Source organism: Alosa pseudoharengus, unplaced genomic scaffold (genome assembly GCF_046254945.1).
Source record: "Alosa pseudoharengus isolate Yale_2024_CS ecotype anadromous, Long Island Sound unplaced genomic scaffold, YU_APseudo_1.1 YU_APseudo_1.1_scf_1, whole genome shotgun sequence".
Taxonomy (NCBI): domain Eukaryota; kingdom Metazoa; phylum Chordata; class Actinopteri; order Clupeiformes; family Clupeidae; genus Alosa; species Alosa pseudoharengus.
This window is the reverse complement of record NW_027468564.1, coordinates 23,726,143-23,752,308: the sequence shown is the minus strand read 5'-3', so window position 1 is coordinate 23,752,308 and position 26,166 is coordinate 23,726,143. Positions and strand designations below refer to the sequence as shown.

At 41.1% G+C, this 26,166-nt stretch overlaps 3 protein-coding genes across 3 annotated transcripts; 2 read left to right on the top strand and 1 right to left on the bottom strand.

Annotated features, from left to right (window-relative positions):
* Window positions 1-2,921: 2,921 nt before the first annotated feature.
* On the bottom strand, window positions 2,922-6,641 carry LOC143123331 (uncharacterized). Its single transcript, XM_076284649.1, has 5 exons — window positions 6,075-6,641; window positions 5,269-5,436; window positions 5,089-5,172; window positions 4,826-4,912; window positions 2,922-4,296 (listed from the first exon to the last, which is right to left on the bottom strand). The coding sequence occupies exons 3-5, from the start codon at window positions 5,156-5,158 to the stop codon at window positions 3,587-3,589; spliced, it is 867 nt and encodes a 288-aa protein (XP_076140764.1). The 5' UTR covers window positions 5,159-5,172; window positions 5,269-5,436; window positions 6,075-6,641; the 3' UTR covers window positions 2,922-3,586.
* Window positions 6,642-10,343: 3,702 nt separating this feature from the next.
* LOC143117488 (zinc finger BED domain-containing protein 5-like) lies at window positions 10,344-12,281 on the top strand. The gene is made up of 3 exons (XM_076279239.1): window positions 10,344-11,639; window positions 11,805-12,030; window positions 12,235-12,281. The coding sequence occupies exons 1-3, from the start codon at window positions 10,344-10,346 to the stop codon at window positions 12,279-12,281; spliced, it is 1,569 nt and encodes a 522-aa protein (XP_076135354.1).
* A 9,813-nt stretch (window positions 12,282-22,094) lies between these two features.
* LOC143117478 (butyrophilin subfamily 2 member A2-like) lies at window positions 22,095-25,965 on the top strand. The gene is made up of 6 exons (XM_076279229.1): window positions 22,095-22,120; window positions 22,952-23,078; window positions 23,203-23,443; window positions 23,582-23,713; window positions 23,891-24,001; window positions 25,475-25,965. Exons 1-6 carry the CDS (start codon window positions 22,095-22,097, stop codon window positions 25,963-25,965), a joined length of 1,128 nt encoding a protein of 375 aa, XP_076135344.1.
* The last annotated feature ends 201 nt before the right edge of the window (window positions 25,966-26,166 follow it).

Below are 26,166 nucleotides of genomic sequence, written 5' to 3'. Positions count from 1 at the left end.
GCCATGGAAATCCAGCCGAGGCAAATGCCGGAGTGGATACTGCTCCGGATTGGTGCAGACATCATAAGTCCTTCCCCTTGACCAATTGCATCGCTCCCCGCCGCTGTGAGTCACAGACACTCGTTGTCTTCCAGACAGGTAAACATGGAAGCTGTAGGCTAAGGCAAAAACCTCCTGTCAGCAATCTGTTGACTCATAGGCCTGCAACACACCATCTCAGGGCTAGGTTAGGCTACAGAAATAAGACTTTCCTCAGCGGAATACTTGTGTGCGTTGGGGTGAAGAGCCTCCTTCATTCTCTCTCTCTCTCTCTCTTCCTCCCTCTGGCTCGTAACCGCGCTGCTCCGCTCCCGCACTGTAAACAACCAACAATCAGCTGAGCAGTCTCGATCATCTCCCAATCGCTACACCCCTGCACAAGGCTATAGAAGAATAAACTTCCCTTAATGGGATACTTAGTGCGCGTTGCTGGTGGACTCTGTCAGCTCGTCATCCCCGCGTTCGCCCGGTTCCTTGTGCTGTCTGCCTTCTGTGCGTAGCTCTCACCTCACACACGTTCACCTAATATCCCCATTGCTCAGGTGGAAGCAATCGGTTAATTAACCAATGTCTGATGGCTTCCCATTTCCCACAGGTGACCACAATCTCTGTCCATTACACAAATCACCCCAACCATTGTCCCACAGGCATGCACATTGTTCATTTCAAGTAAATGCCTCCAACAGCACACGTCAAATATTCCAGTCCTTGCAAATATTACAATTTTCATAATTCATAGCATAATTCCATAAAAACAGTCTATTCACATGGTACACACGACACCCCCCCCCCCCCCCCTTTGATTATGGTCGTCCCGACCATCACCCCTCATTCCTATACCTTACTGGAGGGCAGCCCAAGTTACTCATCTGGGACCGACGTGGGCCAGGATCCAGGGGGCACGCCACACCTCCATTCCCCTGGCCCTGAGGCTCCACCTGGGTCCAGTCCCCGTGGTTCCAGCTCTCGGGGTGTACCTGGGTGCACAGGAACCTGATTCAAAGTAAGTGGCCAATAACCTGCATTACCTGCCTCAGGGGAATACCGCCAGGGGCCTCCACTCTCCGTCTCCTAAGCTACCGAATCCATCCTCCACCCATTAGGGCAGGGGCGCAGATTGTTCCGATGAATGGTCCGGGTGGGTCCTTCTCGTCCCTCAGGTCGGATCATGTAGACGGGTTGGTGCGGGGCCACCTGGGACATGACCACAAAAGGCTGAGGCACCCAATATGGGGCCAGCTTACCTCGGTTCCTCCTAGGGAAGTTGCGTTGGAGCACCCGTTCCCCAGGCAGTAGTGGGAGGGCCCTTGCACGGCGGTTGTAGCGGCCTCGGTCCCACTCCTGTCTTTGATGTGTCCTTTGTCGCACTTGCTTGTAAGCTTCGGTCAACCGTTGGTGATGTCGTTGGACCCAGTCGTCTACTGTCCCTCGGTCTTGGGGCAAAGCCACGTCCAGGCGTACATCCACTGGCATACGGGCGTGCCTCCCGAATACCACATAGAAGGGGGCGAGGCCCGTGCTGCTATGGGGTGTATTATTATAGGCCTGTACTAGGGCTGGCAGCCATTCACTCCAACGATCCTGGTCATGGCGTCCCAAGGTGTTCAGCAGGGATAGGAGAGTTTGATTGACTCTCTCACAGGCACCATTTTACCTTTAAAAGGTAAAATTACCTTTGGTTTACTTTTAGTAACTTTAAACAGTGTGCATGCTTACTTGTGCTTCATTCATCCACACATCCAGCTCCTAACGTTTTGACAAGCATATGACCTTGTTCCTTGTGCACACGAAGACATACGGCCGAACACTATAGGTATGAAAATGAATCGTGCTCCCACAACAACCACGCTGTTAACTTAAATAGGTTAACATCACTCTAAGTTCGCCTTCAAGCAAGCAAAACAATGATTTGAAGACATCTGTTTCACTGGAAGGGCAAGTGGGTAGCAACAGGGCAACACAGACACAGGCCCGATGGCAGGGCTAATGTTATTAGAGTATTAAAATATAGGATATTCTATGGGAAATATTAAAATGGCAAGACAGCGGGGGGAAAGTTAAAATACGTGATAAACCCGGAACAAGTTGGCATGTTAGGTATGTTTCGGTCTCTGTGATTATTTGTGAAATTGTGCAAACAGCCTTTTCACGGCATTTGAGAAGGAAGGAGTGGTAGCATGCAAGCTCCCAAATTGACGCTCGTCTGAGAAATGGAGTTTTGGATAATGTTCTCTTCAGCAGCTTTACCTATGCTAAAATATACAATGACTGAGGAAGCCTAGAGACGAGTCCATAGCAACCAGTTCATGTGTTGAATTTGTTATTACCCAGTGTGCTTTGTTGAACGTTTCAATGTTTTATTTTTTTTATTTCATGTCAATACTAGTTTACTAGAGTACTAGAGTAACTTATTTGAAGTAATGCAGTTATGCAGGATGTGTGCATTTAGTTTCCATGCTTATTGTGTTTCCACAACAATGTTAGTGAGTAAATCTACTGAAATGGCCACCATCTTGGTGGAGTGTGATGTGTAAGATCAGAAAGCAGAGGCTGATTTAAGAACGTTATCCCAGTGTGTCTTCATTGCGCAAAGCAGCGTGGGCGGAAGACATTGACAAATGGCAGGGGAGGATCACTGAATATATTATTGTAGGCGAGGGAGGGTCATGCAACTTCTGACTGAAGCACTCAAAATCCCTCCGGTGGCCCCTTAAATAAATAACGAACAATCCCTAAGCAGATGCCAATGAATGTCAGAGGACAATGATCTCTTGACCACTAGAGGGAGCAAGGGCTTACAGTAACCTCAGAAACAACAGCAGAAATTCCACATGTGTATTTAACAACTTAAATTACAATGAAGAGAACCACTGACTTAAAAGTGTTTTTTTTTATCAATTTTTATTATTTATAAATGTCATACATCTGTATTGTTTGTTGTTGCTGTTGTTGTTGTTGATGATGAGAGAGAGGACAGATCAGAGGACTGAGATACCATTATCTTTCACCAAGGACACTTAACTACCACCAGGGGGCAGAAGAACTAATTATGCAATGGACACAATACAACATTGATAAAATAGACAAAAATACATATAGTAAATCAAATAAATAAAAATACTGTTGCCAGAAGATTATACCCTCATTGTTCCATAATTCTAGTTTGTCTGGACATTATAGAGGATAGAGAGGACAGAGCAGAGGAATGAGATACTATTGTCTTTCACCAGTTACACTTGACTACCACCAGGGATCAGAATAGTTAATTAGGACACAATAAAACATTGATAATAGTTTTATAATACATACAATATCAATAAAAATAGAAATACATATAGTAAATAATAATAATAATAATAATAATAATAATAGTAGTAGTAGTAGTAGTAGTAGTAGTAGTAGTAATAATAATGATAATAATAATAATATTAGTTAATAATAATTAGTTAATTACTGAATAATAATAATAAAAAAGTCAGTGGAAATAATACAAAATAAATAAAACAAAGATAATTTAAAGGAAAATAAGGAAAATAAAATGAATAACTTAAGCTATTAGCCACTGAGTAATGACAAAAAATATTGCCAGACATATTCCAAGTGCAGGGGGTACACTTGCAGTCATGTGACCCATGTTACAAAGAGACATTCTATTCTGTTTGAACACATTTATCTCATTTTGTAGTCTGACTATTTCCTGTAGATCCTGTCTCTTCCTCTCCTCATCTGTTCTGGTCTTGTTTTCACCGTCGATTCTCTTTTGTGTCTCATTATCTCGTATCTCTCTCTCTCTATCAATTCTCTTCAGCTCCTCCTCTTGTTGTATATCATTCACTTTCTCACTCAAGGTGTTTGATGCCTCTTCTCTCATCTGTTCTACTGTTGCATTTAGTTTTTTCTCTGCCATTACTGTGATGTTCTCAATCTGCACTCTCATCTCTTCTATGGTTTTATTTTGTGTTCTCTCTCTCTCCAATGCCTTGTTCTCTCTTGCTACAGACTTGTTCCTACAATCTGATATATTTTTCTGTGCCTCAGCTTTCATGACTTCTATGATGTTAGTCAGGTTTTTCTGAGCCTCCTGCCGTAGTTTGTTCTCTCTTTCTGCAGACTTGTTCATACAATCTGTTATATTTTTCTCTGCCTCAGCTCTTATGTTTTGTATGGCTTCAGTGAGGTTTTTCTGAGCCTCCTCCCGTAGTTCTCGCTCCCTCTCCAAGGCCTTCATCTCCATTGCTGCAGACTCACGCATACAGACTGTGGAGGTGGGAAACCACAAGCACTGGCATTAATGACATTGGTGACATATACAGTACATACACACACACACATGCGCATGCACACTCACACGCACACACACACGCATGCTTGCACGCACACACACACACATGCACGCACACACAAACACACACAAACACACACACACACACACGACCGCATGCACCCCCATACACACACACACACACACATGAACGCATGCACACACACACACATGATCACACATATATGAACGCACACACATGATCACACATATATGAACGCACACACACACACACACATGAATGCACGCACACACACACACACACACACAGGGGCGCCTGCAGGAATTAATGCTATGGTATATGGTACACACACCCATCACTATGCTATGGTACGCACACCCCCCCCCCCCCAGTTATGCTACCGTTTATGATCACTCCTGTTGTAGAACCCTGTTGAGCCTCTCATTAGTCAGACAGTGTATGTAAACCGACCCTAATGAGCAGTTCAAAAGTAAATAACTTACCAGTGAACATGACCCATCCTACAATGACAAGGATCAAGAAGATGACAAAAACAACCAAAAATAATGCTTTCCATTTTGTGACGGATCCTAGAGGAAGCAACAACATTATATTGTAAAATATCAACATATGATATAAATAGAGTAAGGCATTCACATTGTGGTGATAGTGAATTGATGAATTTTATTCACTAATCAGAAATACAAATATTGGCTTCACGGTCTAAATATTTTCACAGTGAAAGTAAAATATGAGGAAAACTCACCACAGCATTCTTTCAAATTTGGCATGAAACCTTTTGGTTCCAGGTGGTTATATCCATTGTTATGATTCATGTTTACTTTTAAATCTATGAAAGAGAAAACAATACCCTGTGTCAACTTGTTTTGACAATTTGCATATGACTTGCTTTTTTTTTCCATTTGGTAATTTGCACATAACAAACCTCTAAGTAATCTGGTTCGTCCAGTTTGTAGAGCGTGTTGTCAGGAAGGAGAATTCCCACTCTAGGAAATGGAACGGCGGGAACCAAATAGATTTTCAGTTGGTGATGTCACGTCCACAGTGTAGAGTAGACAGACTTTGTGTCCATTATCAAACTTCAAATAAAGTTCTAGTGAAAAGTTAAAAAGTCCACATATCATAGGCTATATAATATCATATCATATTATTTTTTGCTTAGTAGATTTGAATAAATTAGCCTGTGCAACACCAACCCACTTTGACAACCTGTTTTTCTGTGTGTCTTTTGTATATTTTGCTTAGTTAACTACAAATACAGTTTCAACTGGCTATCACCCAACTATCAGTATGATTGTGCTCTAGTTTCTCCACATCATTTAACTTCATCAGTTTCAACTACTGTAGGCACATGATATAACCTCAAAACCATATAGCCATTTTTCAAAAACAACAGAGGGGAAAAAAGAATGATTTCAAATGTCTATTATGGCTGAATTCAAAGCTGCTTACATTACCCTGTGATCTACTCTTTTAGACATACCATATTACCATAACATCAACTCCTGTACATGAATAGCCTACTGCCAAATAGTTGACAGTTTATAGGCCTTGTAGATCAGACAACACAGTATTTAGGGATCATCAAACAATAATATATTTAATCCATTTGCAAACAAATATGTATAATAATATGTTACCCTCATAAAATTCATTAAAAAAATATTTCAATAAACCGAATACATTTGCAAAGCTGTTGACAAAGAAATAAAAAACGGAATATTATCTTACCTTCCTCTGGTCTGTATCTCAAACAAACTGATTCAGGCTCTGTGTTGTAATATTATATATCTTCAGTAAGTTTCGATTCCTTTCTGGCAGGCGCGTAGCCACATAAGGGCCGCCCAGATTTACAGCAACCAGCCAATCAGAAGTGCAAAGCATTCGTCTCAAAACGTGAACTTTCAAAACTTGGAATTCATGGCACGGAAAGTTGCCGCTAAAATTGACAAATCCAACTCCGATTAAATGAAATGCCAAAAAAATGCAACAGAAATGCTCCCAGACACAAAAAACGACATGCTGGAGGCTACTGTCGCTTCGCTGTTGCGTGCAAAAGTGAGTTAAATGAAGCTAATGAAACATAGGGTTCTAGACCAGACAAAGCGTGATATTAGCCACCTGCATTGGTAGGCTAAGCGGTAGAGGCTATATTCACCAGACCCATGGCTACACTGGACATGCTGTGTTCTGTTCCCAGAGCATTATGCGTTGTTTGTCTGTATCTGCAGCGTTAGGGTCTTCTCTACGAAGAGATTGCTAGATCCGCGGAGCAGCGAAGTTACATGCGCATGCGTCTGTCACACGTTGGATAATTTGCGGTAGGCTACAATTGAATGGTATTATAGAACTGCTGGCCGAAAGAAAAATAAACTAAACGTTTTCCAGATTTGGACATATTTCTTAATTTAGTGTGATAAAATAAAGAGGCATAGCCTACAAGGCTGAACTTGAGACAACATTCAGAATGCGGTGGAGTTAAGTTTCGATTCCACATTAAATATTGCAATGTTCTACCGCCAGGGGGCAGTGTTGACCTACTTTCAGCGATGACAGACATTCGCCAAACAGCAGACGAATGCACTCTTCACAGACTTAACAGCCTCTATATATTTTTCTGGTGACTCCATTGCCGAATATTTTGATATATGATGTTTCACGTTAAATATATTACTCTTTCATATTTTTATTTTGTAATTTTTTTACATCAATATGGTCGTCACTGACAGGGACGTGCACATACATTTTGAGGGGCAGTTGATCTGAGAATAACAGGGTCTTTATTAATATATATATACACAAAGAAGTAAAACACTGAAATACAGCACTCAATCACCTTAACTACTACTAATAATAACACAGAAAAACATGACTTGAGTCATGCAAATCCCTACATCAATATCCCTATCAATATCCTATGAAGTCACTGATAGGTTTCTCCAAATTTGGGCTCATCATCTGTCCAATTACATATTATTGTTGTTATTGCCATTATTATTTTAATACCCACTAGTGGTATTTATGTTCTGCTCAGGCAAGATCTTTGAAATGACCTCTAATATAGCCTATGTTTTTTTTAGATTAGCAAGCAGCTCTTTAACCCTGTACTTTCTAGCATGGTCCTCACATCTCATTTTTGGTTATCATCACTTAGGCCTACCTGCCCTATGTGCCTCCTCCTGGTCCACATTTTCCTTACATAGTCTCAAACTTCAAATACAATTCTAGTGAAAAGTTCAAAAGTACATCCACATATCATATCATATCATATCATATCATATCATATCATATCATATCATATCATATTTTGCTTAGTAGAATAAATTATGCCACACCAACCCACTTACTCACACTTGGACAATCTATTTTTCTCAACAGTGTGTTGTTTGTATATTTTGCTTAGTTAACTACAAATGAAGTTTTAACTGGCTATCACCCAACTATGATTGTGCTCTAGTTTCTCCACATCTCATTCCTATTCGGCTTCATCAGTTTCAACTAGGCACATGATATTATCTCAAAACCATATACCTCAGGTATTTATCTCAAACAAACTGATTCAGGCCCTGTGTTGTTGATTATATCTCTTCAGTAAGTTTCGATTCCTAGCCTAACTTTCTGACAGGCGCGTAGCCACATAAGGGCCTGGGTGGGCTAGTGCCACCCTGGGGGTCGTTTCTAGAAAAGTAAGCAACGACGTTGCTCAACCACCATGGTATGACGCAACTTGCGACCAAACAACAACATTGTTACACCTGTTTCCAGAAAGCATCGTACCTGTGTCGCAATTCGCTACCTCCGACGTTCGAACACTGTAGTTCCAACAACGTTGTTGATGATGCAGCGATGCATATCATTGGTGGAAACAGTGGCAACGTGTAATACCCCACCCCCTAGAAATTCTCTGCCACAGCCTATGTTGACATTTTTCTAATTTAAAACCGAGTGATTAATGCTGGCATTGTCATTGTCATCTGCAAAAACCTAAACCTATTGCAAGTATATAAAACATTTTACTGAAGCCGACCAATATGGGCCATTATTTGTGTTAAATATCTATGTTGGAAAAAATATATAGCCTGGACGAATGTCTGGGTATCGTAAAGGTTATTAATTGTCTCGTGGCTTAACGGCAGCGCGTCAGTACATTACGCGCTCGGCCGGAGTTCGCATCCTATCTCTTCTTTTCACTTCTGAATAAGAGTAGGCCTACGAGACACAACAATAGGTTTTGACCATACATATTTATGTATATAGTTACTCTACATCGAGAGACCATAGGTACAAGACATCAGTCAAAAACTATTGAATCTACGTGTCACACTAGTTCACCTGCAGGTAGCGAGAAGCAAATCTCACATCCCAGTAAACAAAATAAAGTCCTGGCGACGTCCCCTAAAGGTCCCCTGGCGAACGTCACCTCCTCGACATTGTGTAGGGTTCCCTTTACGTCCCGCGGACCTCTGTTCGGGAGGTCTAAAAGACTTCCACGAGACTTTGAGAGGACGTCCTGTAATGGTCACCGCGACGTTATGCATGCGACGTTTATATTTGGTAAAAAAAAAAAACATGAAGCGCGATTTAGTACGGTAGGCTATTACATCCTGTAAGTCTCAGCGTTGCTGGAAGAGAGGTAGACGGAACATGAACACGCATTAATGACTTGTTCTACAACTATACAATCAACTTTACTCACCTCATATTTTCACGCATGTATGCAATCACGTCCTCCGAATGCATTACACTAATGATGAGTAGACTTGGATATTTATACCGTGCTAGGATGTCCTGCTTTCACATCTACGGTGTCATTTTCTTAATAAACTAATACGACGTTTTAATGGGCATATCCCGTAGCATATTGTTCAAAACATCATCAGAGTATGCCAAGTAGATAAATTGTTCAAACCATATTGTTTCAAAATATTAAAAACTAATAATAGCCAAAATTACTAAATTAATCGCAATGCCTGCTGGGAAGCAAAACTCAACATGAAATAAGTACATGGAACATGGAATGCATTGACGTTATATCCACTCGTTTTCTTGGACCTGTGAGGGACAAAGAGGGACAGCCTATAAATGTAAGCCTATCTTTCTGGAACATTGCAGATAAAGAAAAATGTATCGTTTTCTCTAGGCTAGGGTTTCTCAACGGGGGCGGTACCGCCCCCTGGGGGGCGTTCGTACAACCTAGGGGGGCGCTGGGAACGTGAGTTTTTTTTTTTTTTTTACATTTTAAACTTTCATGGTTTTCACATATTTTTGGTGCAAAAATAGGCTGCCTGAAATAAATAGGCTATTTTCATTCATGGGATTCTAACCCCTCTACCGTCCCAGCTACATTTTACTGTTTATCTTTGCTCAGTGGTCATACAGTGCAGTTCGGGCCTGCACACCATAAAAGACATAGACACCATGTCTATGCTGCACACGCCCGGACTCACGTACGTCCCCCAGCCCCAGCTATCGTCATCTCAAATGCCATCAGGAGGTCAGATTGCAATATTGTACTTCGCTACCCACGGCTATTCACCCCTACGGAGTGGGTAGACGATATGCGGCAGTGGCCGCTGTATCGTATGGAGAAACCCGCAAATCCTTATCTGTTTGGTAACTATGGTAACTAGTTTAGAAAGGCATTACAGAACAGCCGCTCCAAAGTCAGTGTTTTCCTAACTTCAGATAGGAAAGGTGTATAACAGAAATGTCTTAAGTCACCAAAATCCTAAATAAACGTTCCTAACTTTAGGATGACCCATAACATATGATGCCAGTCATCTCGATAGAGCTCTGCTATCTCAATGTATCGCTGCTCAAACGGAAGTTCGGTGGGCAAAGTGGGCAAAGCTAGCGCCCTCCATGTATGCGCGCGGAATAAGGTGAATAGTAACGTCGATAAACATAACCCAATTTCGCGGCTTAACAGTTCAATAACCAATAAAAATGTACACAATTCAATGTGACGTCTTCATCTTTAATAAAACAACACAAACAAACATGGCGGATAGCAAGAAAAAGTGCCGACAGTACAATGCAAATTACATCAATTATGGATTTATTCCTTCACCGATGAACACTACTTTACCTATGTGCCTGCTCTGCGATCACGTTTTCTCGAATGAGGCCATGAAACCTTCGCGGTTACAGGAACATTTAATTAAAAAACATCCCGACAAAGCATCCAAAGATCCGGCCTACTTCAAGTCTCTGAGGGATCAGCATTCAAGGCGTCCTACCATCAACACCCTGTTTGCCCGGAATGCCAATCAAAGTGAGAGCGGGTTGGTGGCGTCTTACAATATTGCCTTATTAATTGCCAAGTCTGGCTTACCGTTCACTGTGGGTGAGTCTCTGGTAATTCCGGCAATAAAAGAGGCCATCTCCACTGTCATGGAGCGGGACGCTACGCCAGTCACCAAGGCCATCCCGCTCAGCAATGACACTGTTGCCCGGCGCATACGGGAGATGTCACTCGACACTGAGCAGCAGCTGTGTGCCACCTTACGTGTGTGTCCCTTCAGTATCCAGCTTGACGAGACAACAACTGCCGACAACAATGCCCTATTAATGGGCTATGTGCGTTATTTGTCTGGGGGGGATCTGAAGGAGGACTTCTTGTTTGGGCAGTATCTCGCCACCGACACTCGAGGGCAGACCATATTCGCCGCCCTGACTGAGTTCCTGCAGGAGAGAGCCATCCCGATGGAGAACATCATCGCCTGTGCCACAGACGGAGCGCCAGCTATGGTCGGCAGATACCGTGGCTTTGCGACGCTCCTAAAGCACCAGGTCCCTCACGTGCTGACCGTGCACTGTGTACTGCACCGTCACAACCTGGTAGCAAAAAACATATCCGACTCACTCCATCAGTCCCTTAATGTAGCGGTCAAATCAATAAACAAAATTAAATCCCATGCTTTGAATGACCGGCTCTTCAGGCAGCTATGTGGGGAAAATGACGAATCCTATCAGCGCCTTCTTTTCCACACAGAGGTGCGCTGGCTCTCCAAGGGGAACTGCTTGGGCAGGTTGTGTGAGCTGTTCCCCTCGGTCCTCGAATTCTTGGGAAAGGCCGATGCTACGTTGAAAGCTCAGCTATGGTCCTGCCGCCACGATGTGTTCTATCTTTCGGACTTCTTTGGGAAGATGAACGAGGTGTCGCTGAAGCTCCAGGGGAATGGTGTGACTCTCATCCATTCGAGGGCCGCCATACGCAGTCTTCTCACAAAGCTGGAGCTGTATGGACAAAATTTGAGCAGGCGTCAGTTTCACAACTTTCCACAGTTGACCAAGGTAGGCTAATAATTAATTATTAGGCTACCATTGTCATCATTCTTTTGACTACACACCAATTACCTCACATACAATTTCCTTGAATTTCCCCAGGGGGATCAATAAAGTTTCTATCTATCTATCAATAAAATAACTTACTGTAGCCTACTCACTACTTACATTCAGGTGCTGGATGAACTGACTGATGGCCATCTGCTGGTTTACACGGACCACTTGAAGGCAGTCAAGGCAGATATGGAGGTCCGTTTCAGAGATCTGGACCAGTTAGCCGTCCCCGATTGGGTGATGGAGCCGCTCCAACAAGATGTTGCCAGCAGTGAGGAGGCTATCCAAGAGAGCCTCATTGACCTCCAGAATGATGCAGAGGCGATGGCCACGTTCCGTACCTCTGGTTGGCGAGCGTTGTGGATAACCCATGGACAGCGTTTCCCTCAGTTGTGGGAGAGAGTTCACCTTCTCCTCCTCGCTTTCCCCACGTCCTATCTTGTCGAGCAGGGATTCAGCCAAGCACTGCACATGCAGTCAAAATATCGCAACCGCTTAAACTTGATCAGCTCTGGTGCTCTCAGATTGAAATTGACCTCTCAATGTCCAGACGTCAAGACGCTGGCAGCGAGCCATCAACCACAGGGCTCTCATTAATTTTGTTTCATAGCCCGTTTTCCGTTCGCTTTTGTTCTGCAGCTGCTCTGAGCGTAGTCTGCACGAAAAGACCGTTGGTAATTAAATACGAAATATATATAGGCCTAAACTGGCCTCACGCGCGGAATCTGTTTTTTGATTGGTTGGATTGTTGCGATGTGCATATGTTGTTCACGTGATGTGCACTTGATTTTTATCCATGATAAAAATGACGTCTTGTTGCCTACATTTATTGTTCCCTATTGATAAAAAAAAAATCATTACAACCAATGCTGATGTGGTAGTGTGTTTTTTGTTTTTTACCCAACCAGTCTCCTATTGCTTCTAACAGTGGGCTAAATCTGCTTAATAATAAAATAGGCATAGGGACATTTTCTTACAATACCAGAAGAAACCAAAACAGCACAGAAATGGGCTCGTTTTTTTATTTAAGCAATATAGCATGAGTGTGTGTGGCCTATAGCCTACCCAGGGGTGTAGTTTTTTTTTTTTTTTTTTAGTTGTGTGTGAGTGGGGGGGCGGGGGGGGGGGCGCCAGAGGATCAAAGTAAGGTCAGGGGGGCGTTTGCTTAAAAAAGGTTGAGAACCACTGCTCTAGGCTATGAATGCTCTTTGTAGCCAACTTTAAGATGAAATAAATAGATTCCAGATGTTTCTATTCTATATCATTGTTTTATTAATAAACAGTAAGGCTCTGGTGAGGCAGAGAGCTTCTGCTCCCCGTCAGAAATCTCATCGGATACGTGCACTCTTTGCTGTTTCCACAAGGAGCTGCTGTAACATCGGGGACAGCTATGCGTGACACTTTGAAACGCGAGCATGCGTCAAATAAATTACAATGACATTTAAACAAGTCATGAAGAAGCAGTAGCCTATCCTTAATTTTTCTGCAATGTAGCATTAGAGCTAGATCGTTTTGCTTTACAAATTAAGTAGTCACTTCTGTTGCTAGACAACCCTAAACAAATGCTACGTGGTCTGTTTTTAACATTTCTCTAGTTTTATTGCATAGTATTCAGCTCCAAAAGTCGGTTCAGTCCCAATTCGGCCGTGTGTGTTTCTGAAAATAAAACAGATAATAAGTAGGCTACGTGACTACGTTAAATAAACCACTGTCTATTTAGAGCATGTTACATGAATCACGTAATGACAGTTATCTGAAGAAATGCGCATTGTAGGCTAAGCTAGAAGCTAAGAACAGTGACTTTGCTAACGTTACACCAAGCATCACATCAGCTAACATGAATTTGATAAAATCCCTTCCCTAGTTTGTAACGTTATACATTAACGTTAAACTCAAAATGTATGTGCTACATAATTCAGCATGTCACATGCTGAATTATAGCACATACATTTTGAGTTTAACGTTAACAACCCTTTCCCAGTTTGAAGTTGTGCGTCTATGAGCAAGTAGACATAGACGCACAATTTCATAAACTGTATGATATGTTGCCTTAGACTACGGTAGGCTGATGCAGCTACTGCTAGAGAGACTAGATAGATAGATACTTTAGTCATCCCCAGACGTGTAACGTGAAGTCGTGCATGGATGTGATGTCTCCGTCCTGCAGGCGGTAGCCAGAGCGCTCTCAACTCCGCTGCCATGTGTGAATAAACAAACGTCCCCCCCATGTCCCCGATATAACGTTATTGTCGGGTCCTTAGGAGGTATTTGAAATGACCAAATGCAAATGTCATCCGAGGGACCTGACGGTGACGTCCCCAGAAAGTCCTGCACCGGACGTCACGCAATATCCAAATGATAACTTGCTCCGGACGTCAATAAGGTCACCGGAACGTCCGCTAGAGAACATGACGTTCGGGACCAATCGGGGACGTCGTGAATGTCGGCATAAGGTCCGGGGGACGTCCCGTGTTTGTCGGGATCATAAGAAAATCGAGCCTACAACGCTGGGATAACAAGTCACCTGCTTTAGCCACTACACCATTCATCACTGTGCTGATTTTAAGTGTCTGTGAAGATTATAATACTAGCTTATCAAAAAGCAAGGCAATACTTGAATTAACATAAATAGCAAGAATGAGCCAAGTAGGAGAGTCAGTCTCTTAATCAAAATAAAGCTACAGGATAGATCAATCATTGAGTCACGAGATAAACATCCACTTAGTAATTTTTGGTTAGGTGCTCCGGACACCAACAGGAACTACCAAGGAACGACACAAGTGCGACTGCCTAGGAGCAGTAGTTCAGACGACCATCCTTGTTTGCGATTGAGAGTTCGAACTACCCTTTATAGAAACACCAAATCCAAGAACGATGGAGCGAACTACCAAGGTTGCGACGCAAGTTAGCAAACGACGCCTTCTAGAAACGTGCCCTGATTGACAGCTGGCCAGGCAATCAGAAGTGCAAAGCATTAACTTGAAATTCAAGGAACGAAAAATAAACTAAACAATTTCCAGATTAGGAAATATTTCTTAATTTAGTTTGATCAAATAAAGAGGCATAGCCTATCACACCCATACATACAAGTAAAAAATAAATACAACAAAGTCTAAAAAACTCTGTGGAATTAGTTATAAACAGTATTGTCTCTCATAATATGAGTTTCCTCTCGTATATGGTAAAATGCCTACCACATTTTGCTGACGGCACAGGTACGGGCTAGCAGACAAAGGCTCAGCGTCTCGTGCCAGGTGAGATGGACATGACGTTATATGCCCTAGGTAAACGCTTGCTGCTCTAACTGTGTCCTGTCGGGTGGTAAACCCCCACCACACACACGTACACTCACACGCACACAGGTTATCAGAAATCACATGGCCTGCATTTGCATCCCTCTGCTTCCTCCAATGGAATGTGCGGATCAAAACTTATCCAAGAGATAACATGAACAACACAGACTTTGATGCAGTTTGTGTGAGAGACAGACTTGGAGAATGTAGGAGAGTTTAATCATTTTATATAATTATTATTTGATTGCTATCCATACAAGTATGTTTCTGTACATAGATCTAACCCCAACAACTGGTTGCATTTTCATGTTATCACATATTACAGTTCTTTCTGAATGCTTAAACCCTAACCGTGATTCTTATAGCTCAATATCTAAAACTATTAATACTTATAGCAAAACCACTCACTGAGTTTGCAAAACTAAAAGCACAAACACTGCTTTGCACTCAGTTTGCAATTTTGTAACACACACTTTGCAAAACTGTAGGTACAATCCACTGCACAGCACTCTTTTTGCGGAACTGTAAACACAACTCACTCACTCACTCAATTTCCAAATGATCAACACACTCCTAGCAAATCTATACGTGATTGCTTATTTTTATAACTTAATCTGTTAAAGCAATACAACAAAATATTGCTATTAACAACAAACATCACCTTGTCACTTTCAATTTAATGATAACAAGCAGAGAATGTCAGTTGTTAACACTGTATGCTGTTAAATATCTACTTTGAAATGCCTGCTTCAGGCCGTGTAATAGTCTAAAAGTGGTGGTAATGACACAATATAATCCTACACCTTTAAGTTGTATGTTTGTATTGGTCAGAATAAAATCCTTGATTAACTTTGAAAGGCTGGTTAATTTTAATATGAAAAAAAAGTCTGACTTGTTCTGCCTCTTGAAAATGATGCCTTTGGAGAACATTGAGTGAGAACAATGAGTGAAGTCGTTGAGTCATTGTTCTAGCTGTACTTTATCTCGGGGTGTTGTTTTTATATTCTATTGTGATGGTCACTAAATCCCTTCATGGCTTTATTTTAGGGATGACCCTGACATAGTTTTCATCACTTGTTTGGTAAGTAATGAAACAAAGTAGTATGACTGATACACAGAGAACAAAATGTTAATGGTGTGTGTGTGTGTGTGTGTGTGGGGGGGGGGTTGTCTGAATCATGCATACAGCTACTCACAGATATCAAGTCCAGTTATTTATTCCTACTCACGTCCAAAGTACATTGAAATACTAAACTTTGAAATAGTAACATACTCATTTTAGAATCAAAAGTCTTGAATCAAAGAATGACTTTTCTATCACCAGGTAAGTCATTTTAATATCAATTGGTCCTAACCATTGTTTCTTCTGATTTTTTTTTAAGATAAGACTTCCAAACTTCCTAGACCTAGATGATATGACAATACTTCAATGCAATTAATGGGGGGGGGGGGCTGTAATTGCAAATGCTGTCATTTACTTACAACAGTCATGGAGATATGTGTATTGACAGGTATGCTGATGACTTGGCTATGTTTGATTACCTCTCCAGTACAAGGACATGTTGTTTCAGGTTAGATTTCACTCTTTTGCCATAATAATATAATGTATGGAAACCATAAACCCCCTATTTTGAATTCATTTGTAATTGCATTTTCTAGATCGTGATCCTGCCGTTTTTATCTTGTTGGGATCCGAAGCTTCAGTTCCTGGCTGGGTCGGGTCATCCGTCACCTTACCCTGTCGCCTTTCTCCTGCCATCAGCGCAGTATCGTTTGAGGTGCGCTGGTACCAGCCCAACGGGTTTGACCACCCAGTTCTGCTCTACAAGGACCAGCATATCCAGCAGCAGGCTGCCGACCCTCAGCACACGGGTACTCGAGCGTCTCTGGTTGGGAACCTGGAGAACGGGAACGTCTCCCTGAAACTGGAGAACCTCACTCTGGCAGACAGAGGAGAGTACATGTGCTACGTAGAGAGTGATGTCTGGTACGATATGGCCAAGGTCAACGTAATAGTGAAAGGTAGGTGCCATGTTAAAAAAAAGGCTTTAAAAAGGCATATCTCATATCCCCATTTGAGTCATTCATACAATATTTCAAGGTCCACGTAAAAGTAAAAGGTAGGTGCCATGTAAAAAAAAAGGATTTAAAAAGGCATATCTGATATCCCCCTTTGAGTCATTCATACAATATTTCAATATTGATACTGCTTACATTAGCTACTGCTTCAATAGCCTGTTTTGTTGCTCTGCTAGTAGTGGGAGATATTCCTGTGATGTCATTTAGCGATGCTGATGAAAGGGGTCAGGTGACCGTTACCTGTGTGTCCGATGGCTGGTCTCCTGAACCCTCTCTCTACTGGGCACTTGGAAATGTACACGTACCATCTAGAAACCATCTCTTCATCACAGGTAAGCATATCTACATATACTCGAACTAGATCAGTATGTTTCCTATGAGAGTCAATTCTGTTAGAACTGAACAGGCATGATCTCCAATGTGCTTGTGGGAAAATCCTTCTGTTTTGCTCAGGCTGGGCTTTGCCTTGATCAGTCAACTGTTGTGGCATTCCCACAGCAGGGCTATGTTGTGCTTTATGACTTCTGTATTCACAACGAACATTTGTGCGGTATGTGTAATATTATTATGAATGTAGCTAGTAAGATCATATCATGCACAAATACTTGCAATTGTGTTATGCATTGCATATAACTGGAATTATTTAGTGTTATCTGACTATGTTGTAGCAACCAATGTGGTATGTAATCGCAACATTGCCACAACGTAATAGTGTTAGGTGGGATGTGCTTTTACTATTGTGACCACATAGTTCCATCTTTCAGAAAATCATGGTTTGGGTGAGTTATTGGCTACTTGTCTCTCCCTGATTTGTGATCAGATACTGTAGTAATCGGAGAATTAAACTGCAAGTAGTGAACAGGTGATGAGCAGACCTTTCCACTTTATTTGTGTCTCTCAGGTGCTGGTGGTTTGGTGAGCGTGAGCTCCTGGCTGCTGGTCTCCCCCTCTGAGTCTGAGTGGGTCTCCTGCTCTGTGGGTCTGTCTGATCAGGACAGGAGAGAGAGCAGAATAGCACCACACTCCCACAATTGTGAGTATTTAAAGAGGCCCTAAGGAGATTTGGGGTTTAAGGGGTTATACCGTACTATATACATTGATTTTGCTAAATTTCTTCAGCTAGAGGTTAATACACGAGGGCAATTAATATGGTATTATATGAAATTTGTTTCTTTTAACATTGCATAAAACTGTCCTGTGGCTTATACACAATGTGGCTAATACAGGAAATGACTGTAATAATGTATTATTTATCTTTCCAGACATGCAGGCTATCATTGATGCCATAAACAACAATGCGCCCCCGTACCATCACAGATGCAGGCTTTTGAGCCGTGCACTAATAGCAAGTTGGACGATCCTTCTCCTCTTCAATCTGGATAGTTTCCAAAAAATATTATGATTTTTGATTGGTCTAATACCGTTTTTGGTGTCTTATCATTAGTTATGAAAATGGTTTTCTGTAGTATTACACAACATTTCCCTTATTCCAGCTCTTTGAGAAGTTTTGCTAGCTTCAAATACAAAATAGTTGTATATTTTTCGTAATAGTAAAATCGATCAGTTTCAACATGTTATATGTTGTTTATGTTGTTCATGAGTTGATATTATTTGCACACCATCACATTCTGTTTTCATTTTTATTGAAAAATTGAAATAACATTTTTGGAAATGGGCTTGTACGATACAACCAAAATATAATATGCTATTTGGGTTGCACTCTGTGCTAAGAAAAGTACTGATACCTGCTTGATTTTAGATTATTTTTAGTAGTACTAGCAGCATATGTTCTGATTTATTATTTTACTTCTTTGGTTTAGTTTTGTTAACTGATTACTTCTGTATTACCGGTAAGTATTATTGTTTTCTTTCCTCTGCTTGTTTTGTTTTGTCTTAATGTACTTTGGTCAACTGCTGTTGTATAATAAAAGTGGTATAAATAACTTGGGTGCTTCACTTGCATCTAACACATTGTTTTCTTTTTTTCTTAATTTGTGTAGCATTTTCATTGACTCTTTACCCAGGTCTTCATTGCCTTTTAATGTCATCAAAATGTATGACTTTCACCATTTAACGACTTTGAATCAGTAAAAGTGTTGCCTATTCAGTTTCAAACCATCAAATTCAATTCATGCAATTCACTATAGCAATAAACCTGTGTGACTTTCACTGCTTTTCAGTGGTATATTATATTCATTTTATAAGTCAAACTTTTTGGTTGTATCAACTATTTGACATCTTGAACCTAGTCTACTTATCTGCATTGCCTGTTCTTCTGCTGAATGACAATGATCCTCTCTTTGTACTCATTGTGCCAGCATGCTGAAGGCCATTGGACCTGCCAGTTCTGATCTACTGAAACACTGTCTCTTTTCCACACTCAGGACCCTGAAAAACAAGTATAATGAAAGTGAAATTGAATATCAAAGATATCATCATTATAAGTTCGGACTGGAAACAGGAACAGGGTTAGAAGATACATTTTTCAAATATATATTACATTATATTATATTATTCAGAAAACATATTGCTTTGGTGTGTGGTACTGGCTACCAGTACCAGGCGCGCCTGCAGGTGAAAGTCCGTACGCACTGTGCGTACCATCACTCAACAACGAGAGAAAATTTACCTTGTGTGTGTGTATATTCACACCATATTGGCCTACCATACCTTTCCAACTATGCACAGTATCCCATTAGTTGCATGCCATCAGGCTATTTACAATTTTCTATTAAGTAAAGTTAGTGAACACTTATTAAAATTAACGCGCACACATGTTTGAGCAGGAGAGAATACGCACGCAGGCACGCATAGGCTACTTTTTTTCTTTTACTCGGCTTTCTATATGGTTATCAGCACACAATGTTGAGCTAATTCACTAACTCAATTCATGGATATCACAAGTTTAAACAACGAAAACAGAAAGGATGGAGGCAGCAAAGCTAGAGCTATTTAAGATGGGCAAGAACAAGGTTGGCTAAGCAATTGGTGTGCTTGTCAGAACGACTGCATTACAGCCGTTTAAAGCCAGACGTTACGCTATAACACAACTAAAGGTAGCTTTAGCCTGTATAGGGATGTATAAAGTTGCCCAAATGAATAGGTAATTGTAGACGTTGTTGTTGCATTATTGCATGTGGATGTTGTGCTATGTATGCACGAACCTAAAGGAAAAATACTGTCCACGCGTGAACGTTTTTTTTTTTCGGGGGGGGGGGGGGGGGGTGCGGATGGGTGTGCGTACCATAGCATTAATTCCTGCAGGCGCCCCTGACCAGTACCACATATAAGTCCAAGTACCTAGGGTTGCAAAGGGGTGGAAAATATCCAGTAAATTTCCGGAAACTTACCATGGGAAGTTAAGCTGGGGAATTTTGGAAATATTCCAAATTGGAACCTTTCATGGAATTAAAGGAAATTATGGGAATTAATTGGAATTTACGGGAATTAACATGGAATTTTGGGTAATTCATACAAACTGTATCATATACAAACATTAACATTTTGTTTCGTAATAAGCAATATGATTTGTATGTTTGGATTTTTGCTTAGCTTAGCATACAAAGCTAGCTAGCATGCTAGCGGGAATCCCATTCTCTGCCTATGGTTTACTAGTGTGCTGAACTAGCAACACTGAACTGCCCAAGATACACTACACCACTCAACAACAAAATCCGATTGGTTGGAACATTTTTTCCCCATGCATATGAATGCACCATAGATTTCCTTTATGTCTAGCAGCCTATGCCGATTGCTGTGTGCATGTGATTGACATGTGCAGGGTAGAAATTTGACTGAAATTGCATTAAATCGCGTTGTTTTAACTAATATTATGCTGCAAGATGGGGTTTTGTCCACTACATTTAAGGTCCCTGTTATAGACTAACTTGCCATATTAAAAATTCCCAGTTTATTCCCATTAATTCCCGTTTATTCCTGTTAATTCCCATATATTCCCGTTAATTCCCATGGAAAGTTTCCAACTTTGAAAATTCCCGGAATTTTGCAACCCTACAAGTACCATAGCCTGACGAGCCAGACCCACATTAAAATGTAGGGTCTGGGCACTCACCGTTCACAGTGCTCAGTCCGAGGGGCGGGATAATCGGTTGTCTTTCAAATTCCCTCTGCACGCAATAGGACAGCGCTATGAGTCCCATGCGTTTCCCACCAGCGGAGCTAGTTGGTTAGTTCAAACTTTTGCCAACTTAATAAAAGCTTAACTCGTGTCACACTGTTCGCCAACAGCAACATTATCTTATTTGTTTTCAAGTAGCAGGGAATTCAAGCCAAACCGTTGCAACTCTCATTATGTCTCTCATCAATCATAATGTTAAGCCTGCCTATCGACTCTATACATGATTTGATTGGCCTGATAGAAGTTTAATTTTTCGAGTTCACAAGCCAACGGAGAGTTGCTAGACTAGCCCTGGCTGCCGCTAGGGTGCGTACAGATTTCTAGGCTACAAGTACCAGGGACTCAGGTTAAATTCTGGCCCGATCCCACCCATCTCTCTCTCCTACTCACTTCCTTGTCAGTCTCTTTCCTATCAAAAATAAAGGCAAAAGGCTACAAAACAAATATTTCATAAAAAAAGAGAGACAGCATCTTGCTAGGGGTTCTCTAGGGAGGTTGGGATACTTTGAATGGTGTCACTATTGTCAATTCTCTGAAACAGAGTCTAAACATGTTTTAGGAATTATCTTTTCTCACTGCAAGAAAGAATTCATTTGTGTACATTTGTCAGCAGAGGTGCCAGTTTCATTCTTGTCCAGAGCTACATTTTCCTCCTACAATAACATACTGTGAAGACCCTGCTTGTCCTTGCTGGGTTTGTCTTGGCCATTGTCTTGGCCATTGTCTGTACTTGTACTTGGAGGACTGTTCAAATCCACACTTGAAATGTGTTCAGGAGAACGAGTTTTTAATTTCAGTGTAAAAATTGGTACATGCACACAGTGTAAACTCTGGCATCTCGAGTGTGATGAGGACACTTAAAGGGAAACTGGAATGCATGTTTGTTTTTCAGCTATAACAATGCTCAGTATATCTACTAACTCCAGGTATGCCAACACTGAATCACCGACCACGTTGCATACTCATGAGATCCCAGTAACAGCTTGGCATCATGAGGTGGACAAAGGGACCTTTCTTTGTCTTTTAATCTTAAATATTGTCTGATTAGTAAGCAATGTGTTAGTCAGCCCACTTTCAGAATGTACATGACTCATCAAGCTATTGAGTGTGAACTATTGGTATTGTAGATTTGCCAATACAACCTTGTTTCAAGGCCCTAGTTGGTGTAAAAAAAAAAAAAAGGAGCTCATAGACTAAGGGTCTTGTGCCTTGTGCTAAAGTCACTTCTCCCACCTCCCTTCTTAACTGCCGCTCTCCATTCCCTGTCCCTAAATGACCTGAAGGGAAAGATATTTTTGGACACACCCACCACCCTTCTCTGTTGGTTTCTTCCATTTCATAGTAGTAATGTGAACCACATTAGTATTAGTAGTTGTGATAGTAACATTTAAAAAATCATTAGTTTATTAGATTAGATAACATTTATATTTGTGTAATCTAGTGAACTTCTAATAGTGCCTACATTGACCATGCTTACTTTTTTCCTGTTCATTTTGATTATTCCCCTGGGCTATGACGGTATGTACAACAAATATTCCATTTTTTTCTGAGTGATACAGATATATACAGTATTTACAATACATCTTTTCATTTCAGATCCTCCAATATTCTCCCTGTCTGATTCCAGTGTTGTTATTGGCTGGTTCGGGTCTCCAGTCACTTTTGCCCTGTGGACTATCCCCTCCATTGAGTGCAGTACTATTACAAGTGCGCTGGTATCGGACTGATAGTTTCAACAACCCAATTCTGCTTTATAGAGACCAGAAGATTCAGAACCAGAACACCAACCCTGAGCACCAGAGCAGGGTGTCTCTGACAGGGAGCCTGAAAGAAGGGGGATGTGTCCCTCAAATTAGACCACCTCACACGGGCAGACAGAGGAGAGTATGTGTGTCACATCAGTCCAACAAGGTCTGAAAAGGAAAGAATGTCCCTGACAGTGAAAGGTACAGTAATCTATCTCTATTTCATGTGCACATTGGCTAAAAATATCTGTTTTTCTGTGTAGATTGCAAGCTGTATAAAGCAGAGATCAAACCTATGTCAAAATGTTCTTTCATCCGCTCACTCCCTATTTATCTCAGCAATAGGTTCCCTTCCAAACACCTCAGTAACAGCACCTGAGAGAGACTTTGATTATGTGAATGTTTCCTGTGTGTCCTCTGGATGGTTTCCAAAGCCCACAGTGATCTGGAGAGACAGCGACCTAGAGAGGATCACACAGAATTATGGCCAAGTACACTGGACAGGTAATGTGACAGGGGAGGGAGGGGGGGGGGGGGGGTGTGATATTGTAAAGTGTGTGTTTGCTTGTAGGAAATTGCTATAGATAGCATGTTTGGCTGCACCTTAGTTTCATCTTTTTATTTAACCATTTCATGCCTAAGATAATAATGGTTTGGTGAGCGTGAGTTCCTGGCTGCTGGTCTCCCCCTCTGAGTCTGAGTGGGTCTCCTGCTCTGTGGGTCTATCTGATCAGCACAGGAGAGAGAGCTGGGTGGACCTGTCCTCTTCAGCAGGTATGACTCTATACTGTATATATATATATTTATATATACTATATTGTACAATATAAATAATATTTGTTTGTTAGTGTTTGTTGTTTTTATTTTGTTGTTGATTTTGAACAATTGTGTGATAAGTAATTTCATTCAAGCAGTGTACATATGTCATCCCTGGTTCCTGTGTGACCATAGGTCCATGGAGAATGTGCTTTGGAATCATCTTGTTCCTAACTCCCATGGCCATCTTTGTGTCTGCACTTTACTCTTGTTGTGAGTTCATTCTCAACATCAAAAGAAGAAAAGGTGGGACAAACACATCTATGTACATGCTTGTGTTTTTACTTTGTTTATTATTGATGGAAAAGACAAGAAGCTCTGTATATTTGTATCATATTATTACTTTGCTGTAGACTGCTATGTGTTGGATGTATATGTTTTGAATCGGATGGTGGGTGATGTATCAGTTCAGATCATACTCTAATGTGAAGATAACAATATCACTTTATATGTATTGATACTCCTGCTTTACAGTTTTTTTTTTCATGAAATGTGCTCTCACTCATTTTATGTTCTTTTTATTCTATTCAGTTAGACCGTTGCAATTACAAAGAGCCATGAAGGCAGGTCATAACACAGGTAAATCTGTATTCAACCAGGGGTGCCACCCATAAACTCTGGCCTCCCCTGTGGCCAACCCTTGCTACAGTATGTGGCCGACCGATGCAAAATGTGTCCAAATTCACACCTATTATTCTCTGTTGAATTTCTCATGGAGTACTTATCACACATACTTGAGTTTTCCAATTATATTAGCGGCTCGGTGCTGTGATAAACAGTTTGTGAGAAAAATAACGTATTAACAGATATACATGAAATTTAATCTATATTTCCAATCTGCACACAGCACTTTGTCCCTCTCCACACCCATTAATCTCGGCGGTGTATCTCATGAACACTTTAGTTAACACATGACAAACCATATATTAAAATAAAAAGAGACCTTAACGGATATGAGGATATGAAGCATTCCTCTTTACAGCAAGCCAATCCCGTGTAATCCAGTTTTGAAATTGCAGCAAATTTCTACATGTTGTCCAACTTTGGCCTGAAATTCTAATGTAACAGCAGCCCACAATAATGAATTTGATTTCCAAATTAAAAGGATCTGTGCTTTTGAATAGATATTTCAACCAGCATGCTTCAGGTGTTATGGATGCAGACACAAAGTATTGTCCTTAAAGGTGTCATGTGTAACAATTGAGGTAAAAATATCCAAAAAAATTAGCTACACGCATCAAAAGAATGAGAAGAAATAAGGGCGATGATGTCATTAAAAAAGGACACTGTATAGTGCTGCAGATATATCAACCTGAATTAGCATGCTAAAATACTAGCCACAGCCCAACAGGTGTATACTCTTTGGTTCAACTACGCCCACAAGCCATGCGAGTTATTCGTGTATTGCAATTTGGCTGGCGGTTATGTTGCCCGCATAATAATACCGTTGGCCGAGAAACTGATATTATGACACCTGTCGGGCTGTGGCTAGTAATTTAGCATGCTAATACCTCAATTCTTACGCATGGCACCTTTAATATAAAGGCTGATATAAGATATATGCAAGCATGATGATAACATCATACTTTCCCAGATGGGTAGACTGTGTGTGGTATTGTTTTGATTGAGTGAATATCAATTACCCACAGTTAATTACAGTTTTGAAAAACATTATTTGAGATATGAAGTATGTTTATTGTTAACTCTTTGCTTACTCAGTGAAGTTAACTCTGGATCTGGATATGACCATCCCCCCCTACCTAACCATGATCGGAAATGCAACTGGTGTAAAATGTTCCACGGCGGCGAAAATTGATAATGTAAAGGAACAGCTCCCTATTGTTCTCTGCTGCGAGAAGTTCAGCTCAGGACAGTATTACTGGGAGGTGATGGTGTCAAATATCTGGTATGCGGGGGTGTGCAGCGATTCAGCAGAGAGAGAGCAGGGCGTCCTTTTAACCCCACAGAATGGGTTCTGGGTTCTACAGTATGATGGGGAAAATGGACTCTATGTGAATACTGATCCTTGGACTGTTGTATGCCCCCAAAAACAAATTTTCAAACTAGGACTATTTCTCGACTGTGACCAGCATACTCTGTCCTTCTATGACGTGGACAGTGGATCTCATCTGTGTATAATGGTGGTGTCTGACACCAAAGTCATTCCCCTCATTGGCCCAGGGACAAAAGACCCCATAAGACTATGTTGAGTGTTTTAAATAAAACTTGAGTTTGTGTTCATTTTGACCACATTTGTTTACTTTCATTTGTGTCTTTCTTGCTGTATGATTTCAGAGATAAAGCTTTGTATTTTATATAGTATTTGGATGATAGTAATATGCATGGGTGGATTATGAACTTTCGTGCCCCTGGGCCCAGATGTATTAAGGGCCCCCCACTAATTGTCGCAT